Consider the following 20,205-nt stretch of genomic DNA (forward strand, 5'->3'; position numbering starts at 1 on the left):
GACATGAAATTCACTTAACACAGGTATCTTATTGTGATATGGATCTGTGCAAGTTTATATTTGATGTGCAATTTACCTCTATTATCTGCACAGTTTCTTGCATAACAACAAATGAGCTCAAATATTTTCAATCAAAGATTTTTTTTGTTTATAATTCGAAACCGGAAGTACGGACGAAAGTTACCTCCATCAAAGAGAGTACTTTTGGATGCTGTGGTGGATGAAAAGCAATAAATGTATCTATTTAATTTATTCAATTTATCCAAATAGTTTGATGAAGTTCAAACACATAACTTACAACAAGTATCATTAATCACCGTAATGTAACCATTTAAATAAATGAAAACAATGGTTGGTAATTTGTATTTTTTTAGTATAAGTCACAGTTTAAATTTCCCACCAGATTCGTTCAGACGTGTTTTTGTTTACGTTACCATGTAGATAACCTTTTAACTCAACCGAAACGAACAGGTAGCATGAACCAAACAACACTGAACATCAAAGTATTAAATGTGGAAATGTTATAATAAACAAAAACAAGTCAACAGTATTATATTCAAATAAACTGGAATTAATAAATTGAAGTTAACTTTGAGAAGAGGTAAGACATTAATAATAGCCATTTATATAATGTGTGAGGTTTCATATTGAAATAATACTTTATAAATGTCTTAAGCTCCTTTTCTTGTAAGGTGATTAATTTAAATATTGTCTTAAGAGTGACCACTGTAAACAATATACAGTTATCTTGTTGCAATGTTTTGATGTATGTAAACTAATTATTCTAAATCACAAAATAGCATTTATGCCTACTCAGTACTGTTACTTTCAGATTTGTATCTGGATTTCCACTTCTGTAATATAATGATTTTTAAAATATGAATTTAATATAATGGAAGAAGATGTTTGAAGAATTTTGGAAAACTAATCCATAATCATACGTTTTTTGCTTGAGTTAAGTCTGCCAATTGATATTTTATCGTATGTTTTTCTATGTTGTGATGTTATGCTATTGTTTCAGAAAAAGGGAGAAGGTTTGGGCCCATTAAAACGTTTAATCCCGCTGCAAATGTTTGCACCTGTCCTAAGTCAGGAATCTGATGTACAGTAGATGTCGTTTGTTTATGTAATATATACGTGTTTCTTGTTTCTCGTTTTGTTTATATAGATTAGACCGTTGGTTTTCCCGTTTGAATGGTTTTACACTAGTAATTTTGGGGCCCTTTATAGCTTGTTGTTCGGTGTGAGCCAAGGCTCCGTGTTGAAGGCCGTACTTTAACCTATAATGGTTTAATTTTTAAATTGTTATTTGGATGGAGAGTTGTCTCATTGGCACTCACACCACATCTTCCTATATCTATGATTGCTGTTGCAAAGTTCTGCCAGGATAAAGGATTAATAGTATGATTTAGATTACCTCCAAAAACAATATGTACATCTTCCTTTGTTAAACTACACAAATATACTTATATTGAAATTAAATAGAAGGGACTGAACATGAACTAAATATGTATGCATGTTGATTATATATATATATGCTAGTTCTTAAATTAGTTTTTTTAAAACATACATGTACATGACATGCTGATATTTAATTTATCTAAATGTATAAATATAGATAAGAATGAGAAAATATCTGTAAGGAATTTATATATGTTTAAAGTGGAGAGGAGTTGTCTCTGATGTTGTATTAAATGCATATAAACATACCTTTTATTTCACAGGCCAACTATTTAGTGAACTAAGCTGACATCATGCCAGGAACTTTCCCAGTGGCCAGTAAAATTCTACACAAATATGAACAAGATAGAGCTTACAGATTACACAGACAGAAAGTTAGTACCAGTATACATAAAAAAAAGATACAAATACATGTACATACCACAATACTCTTCACTCTTGACTTTTTCATTAGATTTTTTATTTTAAGTACAAACTGAAACAAAATGTATTTTCTTCAAAGAGACGAATGGTATCAAACTTTGTCATGACACTGATTTTATAGCTTCAATATGGTTTGTGTTTTGCTCATTGTTGATAGACATACAACTGTCTTTATCCTGGTCCTCTTGCCTCTGATGAATAGTTGTCTCATTGGCAATCATACTCAATATTTATATACAAGGTAAAGACTCCAAAAATGTTTTAGCTAGTAAAGGCACTGTTAATTTCTGTACTTATGCTGACACTTTGACAGCTTTAATTAGTATTTTATACATGTTATAAACAGTAAAATTACTTGTTTACTGAAATAAACTTTACTTTATATAAGCTTTTCTATAGATACCATAATGAATTGAATTTTAATGTGTCTGTTTACAAATACACATAGATGAATAAAATCACGTATCTTTTTAAATTCAAACAGTTTTCTTCTAAAGTCAAATTATGTTAGGCACAATGGTTTTAACAAACAACTTAAAACTGACATCTTATTTCATCTCAGTTCAAAAGTTTACAATTCATTAGATATTAAAATCCTTTTAAGATAACATATATTTGAATACTAAATTCAATACTGTATTTATGTATCAGATTCCTTTACAAAATTAATTTGAACATGTATTCTGATTTCTGAATGATAAATTGAAATGAACATCAAATTTGAAAGCATATATATCTGTATATAGATTTAAATTCGTCTATATATATTGATAAACATTCCAAATAGTTTCATGAAAAGCCATTTATTTGAGTGGTCAGTTTTAAAATGTTTACTGCAGGCATTTTAAAATATAATTCATAGTATATACAAGTTTGCTAATATTGCCATTATAGATTGAAAATTTAACTGTAAATGACAAAAGGTAGCTTTTACAGTCAGTCATATTACCTGAGGTTGAATTATTTAATGTAATACCTAGGAAAAAGAATATAACAAATTTAAATCCATTCACCTAACATTGAAATGTTCTACTTCAGAGAACATGGTCGTTCCTTTTATTTTTATGGCTTCAGGTTGGCATAAGAGAGAAACATTTTCAAAAGTTGAGAACATCTACACTTATTGGAATTTCCAGTTCCACATCTTAACTCTGTTTATATATTAAGTCTAATTGAAATTCAAACTAATCTTTAGATTGTCAAGTTTTTTATTTGATCAACATCAGTTAAGAACACCTAGATGCAAATTCGAGTTCAACATCTTAGTTTTTTGTTGTTGAAAATAATATATTCTTGCTTTATCAAACTTAGGTTCCTCTCTATCATATTTTTAATTACAATGTTAAAATGGTGGAGATTTCATACATGTACGTAAATTTCACTTCATTTCACTTCATCAAATCTACCATGACTACAATCAATGCTAAGTCTATGGTAAAATTGATGTAAAATATCAAAGTTTCAATTAGAATGGTTTCTGTTTAACATGAATGTATTCTTTGAATACAAAAATATCATTAAATTATCAATAAATTTCCAACAGACTCCACATTGAAATATTCTTAAGTATCATTTATGTAACAAATTACACTCTCCATGTAACCATCTCTAATAATTCATAGATCATATTCCATTTAGTATAATGATATAATAGATATTGATTTCCAATATTTTTATGTATTTGATATTTGATAATGTTTACATAATAAGATGAGAACACAGGATAAATATTTAATTAATGTTATTTTGTAATTATCATTTAGTCATAACATATCTTGAGGGGATATTAATTAAACAACCTCTTACAGTTTATTTATCTACTGTTCTCTATGCAACATTTGTTGCATTTGAAAATCTGCATGCTTTCTTTTCAAATTTTCATGCAATTGCATTTAGTTTAAATGGAAACATCACAATTTTGTATCCCTGACATTGTTACTTTGCTGCTTTAAATCTTTCTAAGAGTTAGCATTCATAGGTTTGTAAAAATAGCATGGATTTTAAGGTTAATAATTTCTGAACATGTGTTGCTAGGTAAACTCAGTTTGCAACAGTAAAATCTACATTTTACGAAGGCCAAGCTTAAAATACAATACAGTAAACTCCCACATGTAAAGTATTAATGAATTAGACAGCAACCATACAACACAAAAAAACAAAAAGAAGCAATTTATGGAACATGCCATAGTCACCTATAAGTACTTACTGTGTCATATTTGGTTCAGTATCATCCGTAAAGATTTTAGAGTGAGCAGTATACAAAGACTGGATTTTATGGTTAATTCTACAGCTGAAATTAGGCAAAATGATAGCAGAAACAAATATTTATTGAAGAATGTATGACTTGAGAAGCTATGAAATGACTAGTCACAATTTTTTGATAAACTTTCTTTTTTTTTGTACTCTTTTGGAATACCTTATTTGTACTCTTTTATGATTACTTTATTTTGTACTCTATTGGAAAACTTTTTTGTACACTTTTGGAATACAAATTTTAACCCCTTGGATGATAAGTCAGACTATAATATACAGTGAACTTACATGGATTTAAAAATTTAATTTCTTCCCACTAGTTTGGAAACTTTTAAAAAATTTAAATGTTCAACTCTCAATAGACCACAAAATGTACAAAAAGTTAATTACTTTCTTAAATAATGCATAGAATTTTATCTTTTTATGATTCTTGTTTCTAGCTTGGTGATTAATAAATAATATTTGCATTACTTATTAAATACCTTTGATACAGTTCAAAGTTTTCAGGTGATTTTTATTGACGAAAGGTGTAAATAATTTATTCGTTCCCCGATCATCCTTACAGCTTGAGTGTCAATGCAACGACTAACAAACAATATCAAGACATGGATTTGTAAATCGATGGACATTTTGGATTTACTGAGTTGTTTCCACTTCATATATAATCTCATTTTAATATTCTGTTGAAGTGTTCCTCAAACACGTTAGATAAATATGCCTTGATGCATTTTAAATATGTTACATTTATCAATGGAAATCAAAATTTGGCATAGTTAATTTGACATTACCATGGAAAACTTTCTGTGTTGCATGTGTATAGGTTAAATTCAAATAATATATGAAAATAGAACTTTTTAAAGCAAGGGTTTAGGTATTTAAATTCTAGAATGAGAAATAAAAGTGCACTTTAGCAACAAATAGACAATAATGTAGGGTTGAACACAGCATTTTCCCCATAAAATGTCTTTCAATTTTCAGTCCATAAGCATTAAATTCATTTTCATATTAACAGTATCAGTAAGAACCTTGGAATGATTTTATACATTGTTTACATTGGGGATAAATTTCTTACACATAAATTCCTACAAAATGTATTTGGGAATTACTCTCTCTGTCTGTCTGTCCATCATTTTTCTATGCAAGTCATTTCAAGTTAGAAGTTTTGAATGTCTTTATCATGTTAAAAAGGATATATTATATTAATAGTATTATGTATTAATGTGGACCACAACAAATGTGACTGAAATGTCTGCCTGTAAGGTTAAGGTCAGAAACTTAGTTCAAGAATACATCCCAATGTCCAAATAAACAAAGATGGTTTTATTAAAGAAATTTTGAATGTCATGAAATTGATAATGGATGTTAAGGATACTTTGTGTAAATGATGCACTACCAAAAGTTGAGTCACCAATAAGGTTGGAAATTATTTCCTGAAGGTCAAGGTAACAAAAGTTTACATCCCAATATTCAAATATACAAAGTTGTGTCCAGTACAGAACTTTTGAATGCCTAAAGAATTTAAAATCATGTTTGATATTATTGTTGCTAGCCACTTGACTGGGTAGTAGTTTGAATTCTGTCTGCAAGGTCAAGGTCAAATGAATATCTGGGACTGTAACTATCATTTTGAAAGCAGTAGTACACCTAGTTTCCATTATGTTTTTATTCATTTATATGTTTTTACTTATAGTCTTATACACACCTGTCAACTATATCGGCCCCACTATTTGGAGATCTCCACACTAACAGGTTTTCTGTTAGGAAGTAATTGAATGGCAACCTTTCAAATATTATTTATTAATTGATATCATAATTTTTACAACTGTCATTATTGACATATCATTTGAGCTACATGTATCTGGCCTATTGAAATAACTTTTATTATGTAAACAAAATCTCTGTTAACTTTACATAGCTATATGAATTAGACATTTTATGGGAGACTATCAATTAATCTATTATAATTCATGTATAAAATCATTTGGTAATTGGAAAGTTAGAGGGAATTTGACTTCATCAAAGAGCAGTTATGTCTTGTTAGAGATATTGAGTGCAACCAGTCAAATCTCATTTCTAACGGGTGTGGCTATGAACATTACTTTCACAGACTAAATCTACAATGCTTTTTAACTTCTTATAGAAAAGTTACATTTCTCATTCATAACAGAATTACACATAAAAATCATAATGATTAAGATTCCATATTTTAGTTCTGACATGATTTAATTCTCATGAATTCACAATTTATAAATAAAGATATATTTTTTAAAATCCTATGGTTCATCTCCCTCAAGTGTAAGTGTACTGAATTTATTTAAGTGTTGGTCCTTTTTAAATTTCTTGCACTAGATGTTATGTAGGTTTTAGGTTTTCCAAATTTTAGGATTTAAGTATGCATTAAGAAGTTTAAATACAAGAAAGTGTACAGTAAATAACATTTATTTATAATATACTTAAAAATGCTGAAAATGAAATGTGTCATCAGTTAGTAAAATTTGTCTAGTAATACAGTTTAATATATGAAAATGACAATTTATTTATATGCATGACTATCCAACTTGAAATTTATAATTGATTATTGTTGGTTATCACTAATGGAAACTGGTGTAGAAATCATTCCAAGCGTTTTTTTTTTCTCTCACTTTGATGAAATTAAATGTCAGATATATACATGTACTTAACTATTAATATTGATATACGCATGTAGCTGACTATTTAGTATGGGCTTTGCTCATGGTTGAAGGCCCTAAACAAAATTACTATTGTAATACCATTCAAACTGGAAAACTAACAGTCTTAACAAAACAAACAAAAACGAGAAACACTTATCATGTCTTATAAACCACATCAGCAAACGACAACTACACATGTACTTAACATCAGATTCTAGGACTTAGGACAGGTGCAACCAATTGCAACAGGTTTAAACATTTTAGTTGTAACACAGTGGCGGATCCAGGAATTTTCCTAAGTGGGGGCCCACTGACTGACCTAAGAGGGGCCTGCTTCAGTTACACTTCAGTGATCCCCTATATAAGCAAACACATTTTTTCCCAAAAAAGGGGGGCCTTATTTCTGTGTCATTTAGTCTCTGGTAGAGAAATTTCGAATTGGCAATCATACCACATCTTCTTTTTATATAAGATATGTGTGCCATATTCACAAATGAAAAGTTTATAGCATACTTTATACAAAAATTATAAAGGACACATTCCTGTTTACATATAGTAAAATATACTGTCAGGTTTAACAAGTTTTCACACCAAATCTAAGTTTCTTAATAAATAAAAACAATTAAATTATCATGGTTAGAATTTAGACAAATAGGTATGAGGACAGCAGTATGCTTATCATTGTTCTCATTAAGTCTTGAGTTTTTATTAAATGTTGTTATAAACTTCTGTTCCTAACAGTTAAGGAGTAAATCTGCATTGAAAAAGACAGCTTTTTTCCCCATATAAATATCACTTAAAGGTAAAGTATATTTTATCTCCAAACCAAACATAAAAATTGACAAGCAAAAATTTATGACTTTTGAATATTTGCATTTTTGTTTTCAGTGTCTTTCCAGAGCTTAGTGACTTTATTCATAAACAAGTTGCAGTGCATATCTTTATATATATGGTTTATTTAGATTTCCATTTTGAATGTGATGTTGAAAAATGAAGCTCTTTTAGGAACTTGAGCTATTTTTTTGGATATATCTTTTGCCTTGAATTATATATAATTTGATCTTTACCTTGGTGACATTTTACTTTTAAGTATCTTTAGGTAAATGCTGTATCTAGTGCGAAAATATCAAAAATTTAGATGCATCAAATTAACAAAATGTTAATTTTATTACATCTCATTAAAAATAATGAATTTTCTTTTTTTATAGTAATTTTCAAATAAATTTCATTCTCTACTTTATATAGACCTCCTGATGTTTGATTATCTCAGATATAAGATAAGAACAATGAATTTTTCCTGCTGTGGTTATCTTGGTAGTTAAAACGAAGACTCATATATTGATTTATACTTCTCATAACTATGTCCCCTACATGCAAAATTACTTAAGATTTAATATTTGCTTTTGTTGTAAAATTTCTATATAACCTGGAAAGTCCTTAATGAATAAGAATTGTTAATGCAGTTTCTATTGATTACGTATGCTTCTTTGTTGATTACGTTTGCTTCTTTGTTGATTAGTTACACCGTCTATTTTGCATTTTTCATCACATTGTAGATTTGTATGAGTAGGCGAATTTTAAACGGCTATAACATTGTACTTATAAGTTTACCTGAAGTAGTTATATATGCAAACTATTAAATCTTCTATTGTCCATTATCCAGATGCATTTCAACCTTCTCAAGATCCTCCTTTCAAAGTTTCTGTTGCAAAAGTGCTTTACGATAAAAATGGCTAGACATAAAAATTTCGAAGAAATCATCCCCAGTTTGCTTATGAAATTGAAAATATGAAGGATACAATACAAACAATTTGAGCTTACAGGTTCACTATAGATATACTTTTGCGATGTTTATAATACAAACTTTTATCTTTTTTACAGGTATCCACCATAAAACCAAAGGTAGCAACCAAGGGACCAAGGAAATATCCTCATCTTATTCTCAGCTTAAAGAAAATACAGGTATACCAAGGGTAGAAACAACATATAACATAATAATTCTGTATTCTAGTTATGTCTCTGAATGAAGCCTTTTTGACTTCTATCAAAGAACTCCACTAAAACTGGCACCATAGGGTGTCTTGAACTGACAGGGAGTTTTAACTCTTTAAAGTGTGTTGGTGGCCACATTGTTACTTTGAGATGAAGAACAGCAATACATGCAATGTTGCATTTACTTTTGATTTTATCCAGTGGTGTAAGGATTTTCATGCCCAATTTTTGGGCATTATGTTTTTATGCTCCATTTATTATGCCCCATTTATGGGCATTATCTTTTCTGGTCTGTCCATCTGTCTGTCATACCATTCATCCGTTTGTCAGTTCGTCTGTTCTTCCAGCTTCAGGTTAAAGTTTTTGGTCAAGGTAGTTTTTGATGAAGTTGAAGTCCAATCAACTTGAAACTTAGTAAACATATTACCTATGATATGATCTTTCTGATGTTAATGCCAAATTAGAGATTTCCTCCCATTTTCATGGTCCATTGAACATAGAAAATGATAACATCATTTCATTTTTTTTTGAAATAATAACAGAAAGTTTATGTTGGTTACCTTCAGAAAACACATGATGTCAGTTTTACAATCAAATTATTTTCTCATTTCTCTTTCATTATAAACTCACTGATTTACAAGTAGGCAGATGAGTAAAATGTTGTAATGTAAAGGAATGAGGACTTAAAATAATAGGGAGGTGAAAGAAAGATACCACGAAAAACAACAATTTGATTTAAATCACTGGCTAAATAATAATCCTGTCTTATCAGAGGCAAGTTTAGGCAAAGGCATGGTTTGTAGTCTGATTTGAATCACTGGCTAAATAATAATTCTGTCTTATCAGAGGCATGTTTAGGCAAAGGCATGGTTTGCAGTCTGATTTGAATCACTGGCTAAATAATAATTCTGTCTTATCAGAGGCATGTTTAGGCAAAGGCATGGTTTGTAGTCTGATTTGAATCACTGGCTAAATAATAATTCTGTCTTATCAGAGGCATGTTTAGGCAAAGGCATGGTTTGTCGCCTCAACTGCAACATACTTTTTTTTTTTATAAAAATTAAGCACTTATCCCTTTTAAAAAAAATCTAAACTTCTTCTTAGTTTTCTTTACCTCGATCTTGCTCATCGAATAATTCAATTATAATACACCATCTGTCTAAAAACTAAAACTGTTTTATTACCCAACATGTATTTATATACAGAAATTAACATTCAATTAAAAAAGACCACATTAATATTTATTCAGAAAATAATGATTTAAAAGCAATTATGTTTTCGAACTTTAATGAAAATTTACATAGATTTGAACCTGTATTAAAAAAATTGAACCTTGAACAAAAATGATATAAAGGTATTCCCTTAACATGCTTAAGTAGTGTGGAGAAACATAAATATTAATTTGTTATTTTAATTTTCCATTTTGTATTTAAAAATGTAGAAAAAAGTAATCCTTTTAGTCTGATTTGAACAAGAGAAAGAAATAATGTCATGTAATTGTTGTATTTACTGATAATAGTTTTGATTGCAGTAGGAATTATACATGAATTCACAGTGTGTGTTGTAATCAGTCGTATTGACTTGTTGGAAATATTTAAATCTCCTTGGATATATCCCAATCTATAATGAATGTCCGCCACAGGGAGTAATTGCTTTTTACGTTCTCCTGCAGTTAATTACGGAAACTATTTTTTTTCTTTTCTCCGTGTTCAATCATCTATGACATGGTCTATATCTGGCAGTCTTATGACCGATATTTGTATTGTAACACTTGCAATTACTTCATGTTAAATGTTTACACGTAAAAGTGAATGACTTAGTAATTAACTGACTTATAAACTTTTAAAAGACCTTAAATATTTTTTCTAAGGAAAATATGTAAGCCTTGAACTTCAAAATGTTTTTAAAAATAGTATAAAGGAAAGTTTTTGTTTTGTTTTCTTGTTTATTTTTGTTTCTGATGATAGGGTTTATATATCATATTACAGGATATTTTTGTATAAGCTTGAAAATCTCTTTTTTCAAAAACAATTAGATAATCTCTCTTGAATACCTTTTCGTGTATTAGTCTCATCCTACATGAATTTTGACAAACTATTGCATGGTAGAATTAAAGAGATTAAGTTGTAATGATACAATTACAATAACCAAATGCCATAGGTTTACCAAGGTTAGAAATTAAAAGTCAGAAACACATATAGGTATCAACTTTTAAAAAACAAAACTAGAAAATGTTTTCTTTGTAGTAATATAATTTCTTGATGTATTTTAGAAAAAGAAAACTATCCTTGATTTGGTAAAAGTATGTAATGCACTTGTATTTTTTTACCCCTGTTTTTAATGTCCCCAAATGTTGTCAGTATTGCCTTACCATCTACCAGTCTGCACATTCCAAATAATTTTTATTATGCCCCTGACGCAGAGGAGAGCATTAAGTGTCTGTTTGTCTGTCTGTTCCTCTAAAGCAAGTTCATCTCAAAATTTGTTTCCTTTCTCTTAACTTTAGTTATGCCTCAACCAAATGTTACGAAACCACTACACAATGCTTATTACCAAAAAACTCAGATAAAGTTTGAAGTAAGATGGCTTCACTTTTACTGTTCTTGAGTTATGTCCCTTTACAATGTTATATGCAAGCAGGGCATCATGTGTGTCCCATGAACGCATTCTCCATTTATTGTTGTTTAAGTTTAAATTCATGAAATATTTTCCATTTTAGTTGACCATAAAAAACAGAATACATTTCATGATTATTACAAATTTGTTGTTTGATTGATTGAACATGCAACCTGGTGTTTGTTGCAAATAAGTCTTATTTTGTCTGGGACAAGTCTATCAAATAAGTCAAGTATGACATGTTTGTGATGTTGGCTCTACAAAACAAATTTTGAAATTTTAAGGGGTAAAAAAGTTAGTTTATCATACTTTTATCTATAAGAATGTTATGAAAATAAACCACAAATCATTTATATTTGGAAAATACTGAAAATTCAGAAATTATTGCGTGCATTTAAATTTTATTATTGCGATTTTGTCAGCTTAGACTTAAATGCCATTTTATTTTTTAAGATTTTGAGAAAAATCCTGTTTAATTCATATAAAATATTTCAAAATGCGAGTTTGAATTAATGCATTAACAACTCTGTCCCATTTTTCGCAATAATAAAAACGTGTGGACGCAATAACTTTTGAATTTACAGTATATGGAAGGGAAAACACCTGTCATGTTGATCAAAATTATTTTTTTACCATAGAAGCACCATGTGTATTGCCATGGCAGTATCTAGGTCAATATCCTACTTCCATGCAATAATACAAACATTTGAAAACATACATCTACTTATTTTAGAAGTAAAAGACTTATGTTTAAGCATTTCAAGTTCAATTTCAACAACTACAAATATTTTTTTTTCCATCAATTTCATTGCTCAACAAATGAAATTCAGAATAATTTTGAGGATATTATAATACAAACTAATTATCAGAGAGTTCTCACTATTGTATTAAAATTGAATACATGTACTTTAACTATGAAAACAAAACATGAACATGGATACAATTATTATATGAAAAGACATAGTGATGAAGAGAAATGTTCAGCCATTGATTTGCTGTAATAGAAATGTAAATACAATTATCAATATTAAAAATTTATATACATCTTATCAAGCTGGCTTTTGCCTTTTAAAATCCTACTGGGCAAATATTCTTTTCCAAACTACATGTGAACTATTTTTTTCATCTTTTCAAACTGATCAATGGGTTAAACAGTTCAGCTCGTTAAAAGCTAGCCCAGTGTATGATATAATGATATAGGTTGTTGTTTCCTTTCTGACCATCCTTTTCTGAGGATTGACTTCAGAAGCAGATTAAAATTAATTATAGATTGTCCTTATGATAGAAGTTTGAAGTCAAAATATTATATATGGTGTGACTGATAATTAAGGGTTTGATTTTGCTAATCCTCATGTGCAACATCAAATGTTAAATAATTCAATATCAATTATAGATTGTCTTTATGATAGAAGTTTTCATGTTAAAGTCAATTACTTTTTTACACTGGTGTGCCAGATAACACGGTGTTTGATTTTTCCTATCTTCATGTGAACACCAAGTAAACAAACTCATTATATGTATATCCAGAGACATATAGTATACATGTCTCTGGTATATCTAATACCATGATTAAAATTTTGTGCCAGACATATTTTTTTTGTTTATACATTTGTAGTAAGACTCATCTCTCAAATCATAAAAGTTAAAAAGGTCAAATAAAGAAGGAAGTAAATTATTGGAATTTGCCTTTTCAGAATCTTATGCATTCTGGGTAATATTTTCAGAAACTTATATACATGTAGGGCCTCTGTGACCGAGTGGTCTAAGTTGTTACTTCTGTGATCACTAAGCCAGTCAACACTGAGGTTGTGAGTTCGAACCCTGGAGTGCAGGTGCACTTGACTCCAATCTTAATTGACTATGATTGTCTGTTTTCTTATCGAAGGTGGGTGGTTTTCTCCAGGCACTCCAGCTACCTCCATCAATACAACTGGCCGCCAAATATTCAAAAAGCGGTGCTTTAAAGTGGCATTAAAACACTAAAAATCAAATAAAAAACTTGCACCAAAAAATTGTGATTGGTTTCAATGTTCAAAGCAATGGTAATTGAACCAATGATAAAATGTTATTTCCATTTTGGTGTAAGAACAATGAAATGTTTACCCATAGTCCTTTTTGAATCTGAAAAGGTGAATTGATTTATAAGAATATTTTTATCTAATTGTGTCTGCATCTAATAAAAATACTAAAATGTGCTAATCTAATTTGTAGCTTGAAGAAGAAAAACAAGCAGAAGTAGACCATGAAAACAGACTACTGCTCCATAAGATGACAAATATCATGAAAAACAGAGCTCAAGTGGACAACTGGAATGAATATGAACCCAGAAGGTAGATAAATATTTGGCTGCAGTATTAAATATTTGCTCCTTGGTTAAATATGGCTCTGAATAAAACGGAACTAAGGTTTCTTTACAAATCCCTTTGTTTTCCATGGTTACATTCATGGGTTAGTGAATATGCAGGCAGTGCTCCACATCCTATTCTCAAGATATTTATTATTTGACACAAATTTGTTTGCCAATGAATAATGAATTGTTGATAGGCTTGCTCAATGTAGTAAAATGACAGCTACTCGACCTACATTTCATGGTTCACTAACATTGAAGTTTTAGGTCAATAGTAAGTTTTAAAATGAATATAGTGATAAAAACTCTAATAACATGGTGCATTATGGTCTCTTAGGCCTACATTTCATCAGTGAATTAGTGAATTAGTGAAGTTTTGCATCCAAATTCAATTCCCACATACTAAGTGAATTTTCAATCATAGGTCAAGTTGTAAAAATGTACACATTGGAGTAAATGTCTTATTTATATTTCACACAATTTCTGGTCATCATTTCTCATTAATTTGTATATCTATGTTTAATATATTCATCCTCATTTAGAAGGTAAGTCAATAATAAAAATATAGATGAAAACAATATATATTTAGGTGTGTGGGATGGTTTTATTATGGGTAAGGTGGTGTTTGGTGGTGAAAGATGTAATGATTGTAAGGTGTACATGTCAGTCTGGCTTGGGATATCTGACCTTGACCATATTTATGTGGATCATTGATGAAGTTTAGTTTATATTGTATGCTATAGACAACTGAAATCTTTATATTGACGGCTTTAAATATAGAATAAATCTAAGAGAAAAGCACTCCAGATAAATCAGTGTGTGCATTCTTTTCTTTATTATAGGTTAAACATTTTTTGTCCTTTGGAAAATTAGTGATTTAATAGATATTTGATTACTTTGTTCAATTTCTTTACTACTTTTATGGAATCAGGGTTGAATAAGTGCTTGCCATGTTATTTTCACAATTCTCTATAGTAAAAGATTGTATGATGACCTATAAACATTTTGCTGTGTTGTCTCGATGTTTTCACATTGATGTTAAGCTCACTTCTTCTTTCATTTATATGTATTGAAGTTTTAGGATGAATTAAATGATTGATGTCAATTTAAATCCCATCAATTGGAATGTCGATTTCCTATTATGGTAATTCTTGTTTGATTTTTTAAAAGAACTGCATGGTCCTAAAGGAATCATTTAATGATTTTTAAATTGCAATTTCCTTTTAACTAAAAAATGCAGATGTGCTACAATATTTTATAGTGCAACTATACTAACAATAAAAAAAAATATCTTTTTATTTTCAGTTTGAATTATATAGCTAGAGAAAGGCATATAAGAGATATTCAGTCAGAGAATATAGGTATCGCTAAAAGACTTGAGAAAGCACAACCTGTGATAAAGGCTGATGATTTGGTTTGTATATTATACTATTTGTCTTATTTCTTTTTGAACATTTTTTTTTGCAATGAAGCTACTAAAAGGGACATTGAAACTCAAAAGTCAAAGACTAACCAAATTTGCCAGGGCAAAAAAAAAACAAAGAAAAAAACATGAAAAAGACAAACAACAGTAAACAAAACACAACATAGAAAACTTAAGACATAGCAACAGGAACCCCATCAAAATCTGCAGGCGATAAGTAGCTCCACCCCAAGTTTTCAATTTCAAGTTTGATAAAGTTGACCAATTATTGAAAGCAAATTGAACATTCAATGTGTAGCACAGCATAGATACACACTTATTTTGTCTTCCATTTCTGAAAATCAAGCTTTTGAATGCTATAATCCTGAAATATATTTGACATGGTTTTGAATGAAAGGAAATTAGACATTTCAAAATTTACTTAACACTCCTCTATAAACATTTCAAAGGCCAGGAAAATAAAAATGAAATTTAAATGGTAATTATAGCATGTTATGATAGTGATGTATTTTATGCTTATTTTATTTTTATCTTAACCTTCAACATTACAGGAAAAGGAATATCAGCACAAAAGATATTTGCAGAGTTTATGGAATGAGAATGCCAAAGACTATGAAGAAGTAACACCTCGTCATCACAAATTTAAAGAACTAAAGGTATGATCAGTCAATAGTGTATTTGATATTTAAACTTGAATTCTGTGATAATTTCATCATTGTATTACTAGATTCTTTATGCAAATTAAAACATAACCTCCACCTGACCAGTTGAAATAACATCGGTATAATAGGTCTTTAGAAATTTTCCACTTTTCATAGGACCATCATTGTATTACTAGATTTATTTCACTTGACCTGGCAGCGTTTATGAAGTTTTCTTATTAAAGACCAGTTTAGCTATAGAAAGGAGTTTTGGAATAAAGTCATCAATGAGATGTCCAGTTATTCGTCCCATATCATACACTCATTTCTTTTGTATAAGCATTTTGTGACACTGATAGATGATTAGAATTCAATAATAATTATAACGGCCATCATCCTTATCACACACATCTTCAAATAGCTATCCTTATGCAAATTAAAACATAAGCTCCACCCGACCAGTTGAAATAACATTGGTATAATAGGTCTTTAGAAATTTTCCACTTTTCATAGGACCAAGATTAAGTGAAAACTCACCAAAACTATTAAATACAAAAGAAGATGAACCCAGGCCCATAGCCAGGAATTTCTAGAGGGGGGGGGGGGGTCTTTGGACTCACAAACTCGACTTAAACAATCACAATTTCGAACAGAACATTGACTTTTATAGTGCTTATTTGTTTTCAAAGGGGGTTCATCCACCCCACCCCCACCCCTGGCTAAGGGTATGGAACCTCTCTATGCAATTTTTCCTGAAATATCAGTGTTCTGTTTTTATGAAGAAAATATATTGTTTGTATTCATATGTGACAATATAACATACGTGTCCATTTACCCAAGCAAATAAAATTCCCTAAAAAATACTTGTCAGTTATGTTTATTTTCAATGCAAACTTACCATCTGAATCTAGACATAAGGTCCGAGACCACAATTATTTCGTAGTGCATTTCTTTTAGAACATAAATGAAAATAAAAAAAATCCCACCTGCGCTTTCTCAAAGAAACTTTTAGTGTGTTGTACTACTTTTGGGACAAATTATATCAAAATTATAGAAAACTTCATCGTCTCTAACTCAAAATATGGACAATTTAATCTTTAGGGCGTCTTGAAATCTTTTGACAGCTTCGGAAGTGCTATTTTTCAACCTTTTTCACCTGGACCAAATCACTACTTTCCCTTAAATTCTGGACCCAAATTTTTTTACAGTGTAATTTTACCCCCTACTTGCAATTTGAGGCATTAAACATGAAGAAATAAATTTGGAAAGGGGTATAAAAATTAATGGCAAGTAACCCACTGTCAACACTAGGGACTACATTTGTGAACAATGAAAATCAAGGGACGACAATTGTGGTCTCGGACCATAATTCTCAGATTAACTTTTAAAAAAAAACAACATAAGAATATGTGGAGTTAGGAAGCATGGCCCAAAATTACTTGAGAAGAACAAAGCAATACCAATGTGGTGCACTCATGAGAAGGCTGCTTTTTTATAGGACAATATTTAAGGCTTTCCATATTATTTTTTTTCACATAATGCTTAGGAAGTCTGTTAGTTCATTCCAGTAACAAAGACTTTATCAGATATTATTTTATCAAATGGCTGCAATGTCTAACCTTTTTTTGTTACAGAGAAGTAAAGATGGTATAGAAGGGGAAGATGATTATGATGATGATTTTGAGGATGATGATTCTAAAAGTAAAAAGAGGGAGAAACTTCCTCCACTGGTAAGTTAACAGTAAGAACAAACCTACCAATGGAAACTAGAAGATGTGGGATGATTGCAAATTAGACTACTATCTTCAAAAAGACTGAAGAGCAACGAAATCAGCAAATATAAAACAATGTATGGCTTCAACAATGAGCAAAATGTATACACTTTAGTAATTTATAGAAGTTCCTGAATATAAAAATGTACAATAGAAAAAAACTAGCATTCTGATTTAATATTAAATATTCATATTTTCTTTTAACAAATTAAACTGCTTCAGAAATTGTCAAGAACTTATATAATTGCCTAGGAAAAAACGTTCTTTTCCCTTATTAGCTCTTTATGAACTATTTGGGTTACAAGAAAATATGTGGATATGGTATTGAATTTTCCCCAAATAAAGATGTTCAAGTCTTCAGAAATAAAGAAAGAAGAAAAGTTTTATTAGATATAGAAAGATGTGGTGTGAGTGCCAATGAGACAACTCTCCATCCAAATAACATTTTAAAAAAGTAAACCATTATAGGTCAATGTACGGCCTTCAACACGGAGCCTTGGCTCCCACCGAACAACAAGATATAAAAGGGCCTCATCAAAAAAAAATTAGTGAAATTTCACCCGAAATAGTATTGAAGTATACATAAATATATCAAATTTAATTCTAATTCTTACATACTATTACATGTATTACACTAGGTGAAACGAAGAGTAAGCCATGTAAGCATTGAGATGATGTTTCAAAATTTTTGGCATTTTTATTAATTTTAAATGTACTTGTACATGTATTGTATTCCATGTAGTAATGTGATTTTTTTTAAAGATATGCATGTGGTAGAATGGTTTAAATCTTTAGTAAACATGGTAAAGTGATGCTTTTGCAGAATATTTAAAAGAGCTAATTGTTCTTGACAAAGATGAAATAGGGGTTTAACATTCAGGATGATAAACATGGTAGGCAAGAACAATTTTAATTAACTTCCCTTTAATGCAGTAAGAATCACAGAATCGATATTCAGACATTAACAATAAATAAAATCTTGAAACGGTAATCAAGCACCGGCTCCTAGCAATTAGTTATCTTAAAAGATGATATAATGAAATAGATTTCAATGAATATTTAATTTAAATGATTGTTTTGATTCTTTGATATTTATAACTTTTTAATGGCAAGTAATAATTCACAAGGCTGCACTTAATATTTTACATTTCAGATAATTTATTAGGTAAAGTTATCAATATTTAAAAACAAAATTTGAAAGGAATTTATTCCTGAGTTCAGATATATTGATTGTCTCATCTAATAATAAAGAATTACACCATCTTTTTTTACGTATTTTAAGTCCCTGAATTTTGAACAGGCACTTTAAGAATATAAAAATCTTAAATTATATATCATAAATTATATTTGAAATTTGTAAACACTCACATACTGCAAAAACAAAACGCATAGCAATATTCTATGTAATTTACATGAGTATTTTAAACTGCTATTAAAAAATGTATCAGTATGTATATGTTAAATTTAAAATTGCAGAAAGACATTTTTTCCCTGAATTATCTTTTTTTAAAACGTTTATAAAAAATATTATTTGATGAATTAGAAAAAATTTGATAGGAAGATTGCATGTTGCTTTTTGTCAAAATAGAAAAAAATAATGTGTCAAATTTATATTACTGTAAAACAACCTTTTATTTTCGCCTTTTGACTACCTTGTTTGAGCTCAAACGTTCTTAAACATTGTAAATCGTGTCCTCAATGGATTATGACAACATCGTTTTGTATTATGTTTTTTGCTGTTTTTAAAAAATTGTCTGCTGTGAGTTGTATTGATAGGTTGGTGAGTTTGCAGTTGAAACTAAAATTTTACTGAGCTCACCATTTAGATCAGTGATTATGCAGTACTTATAAGTTCATAGTCAGAGAGAATATTGTTTAACACTTTCTCATTTTTAATGTGTGTGTGTGAGTGTTTGTTGATGTAATAATTTGTCGATTTCAGACTGAGGACAGGACCAGTAAGGTAAACAAAATCACAAAATGTTGTCACTTTTTGTTAGTTTATTTAGTGTTTCCCCCAAGGCTTCCTTAGGTTTCAAAACCAAACGCACCTTTTTTAGTGAATGGTAAATCAAGATTCAAGATAAACTGATTAAGACTGGCACACTTTTGCATGCTTAAAGAGAACATCATTTGCATAAATATATTTGGCATTGTTGTAAAAAATACTAGAACAACTGTAAAATAGTGTGATAAATGACTTGATAGAAGAAGAAAATATGCTTATTTCAGGGGTATGCTTTACCTAGCTTCTTGAACTTTTGTTTTAGCCCTTTGTTGCTTCTTGGGGAAACACTAGAATATGATACCTGACATAGCTTTAACTATATGTTAAATTGATATTTTCGTCTTGTTATTTTTATTCCAAAAATGTTGTAAACATGCATATATAATAGTAAGCTATGTCAGGAAACATTTTGTAAAAAACAACATTTTAAAGATTTGCACTGCTAGCTATGCATGAATGTTGGCTTTGCAAATAAATGATAATATAGTTGATGCTAACACTTTTAATATTTTACATTTAAAAATGTAAGAATATGGACTTGCACTGCATGTAGTTTAGTAGTTAGTAGATTATCACAGGTAGAGATTTAAGATTTCA

At 29.6% G+C, this 20,205-nt stretch overlaps 2 protein-coding genes across 3 annotated transcripts in view; one reads left to right on the plus strand and one right to left on the minus strand.

Moving 5' to 3' along the window:
* LOC134711425 (probable tubulin polyglutamylase ttll-15) overlaps window positions 1-415 on the minus strand; it is a 32,959-nt gene extending 32,544 nt beyond the window's left edge. The window contains exon 1 of one of the 2 annotated variants that reach the window (XM_063571995.1): window positions 299-415. The gene's annotated coding sequence lies outside the window, so the exon portion shown is untranslated. Of the gene's footprint in view, window positions 1-76; window positions 207-298 lie in introns of those variants that run through there. The other variant, XM_063571993.1, reaches the window with a different exon arrangement.
* Window positions 416-420: 5 nt separating this feature from the next.
* Window positions 421-20,205, plus strand: part of LOC134711427 (annexin A6-like) — a 70,257-nt gene continuing 50,472 nt past the window's right edge. The window contains exons 1-8 of the mRNA XM_063571996.1: window positions 421-601; window positions 1,725-1,835; window positions 8,691-8,771; window positions 13,629-13,747; window positions 15,070-15,178; window positions 15,739-15,843; window positions 17,463-17,558; window positions 19,543-19,563. Coding sequence (XP_063428066.1) covers window positions 1,755-1,835; window positions 8,691-8,771; window positions 13,629-13,747; window positions 15,070-15,178; window positions 15,739-15,843; window positions 17,463-17,558; window positions 19,543-19,563 — 612 coding nt within the window. The 5' untranslated portion in view covers window positions 421-601; window positions 1,725-1,754. The remainder of the gene's footprint in view (window positions 602-1,724; window positions 1,836-8,690; window positions 8,772-13,628; window positions 13,748-15,069; window positions 15,179-15,738; window positions 15,844-17,462; window positions 17,559-19,542; window positions 19,564-20,205) is intronic.

This window comes from Mytilus trossulus, chromosome 3 (genome assembly GCF_036588685.1).
Source record: "Mytilus trossulus isolate FHL-02 chromosome 3, PNRI_Mtr1.1.1.hap1, whole genome shotgun sequence".
Taxonomy (NCBI): domain Eukaryota; kingdom Metazoa; phylum Mollusca; class Bivalvia; order Mytilida; family Mytilidae; genus Mytilus; species Mytilus trossulus.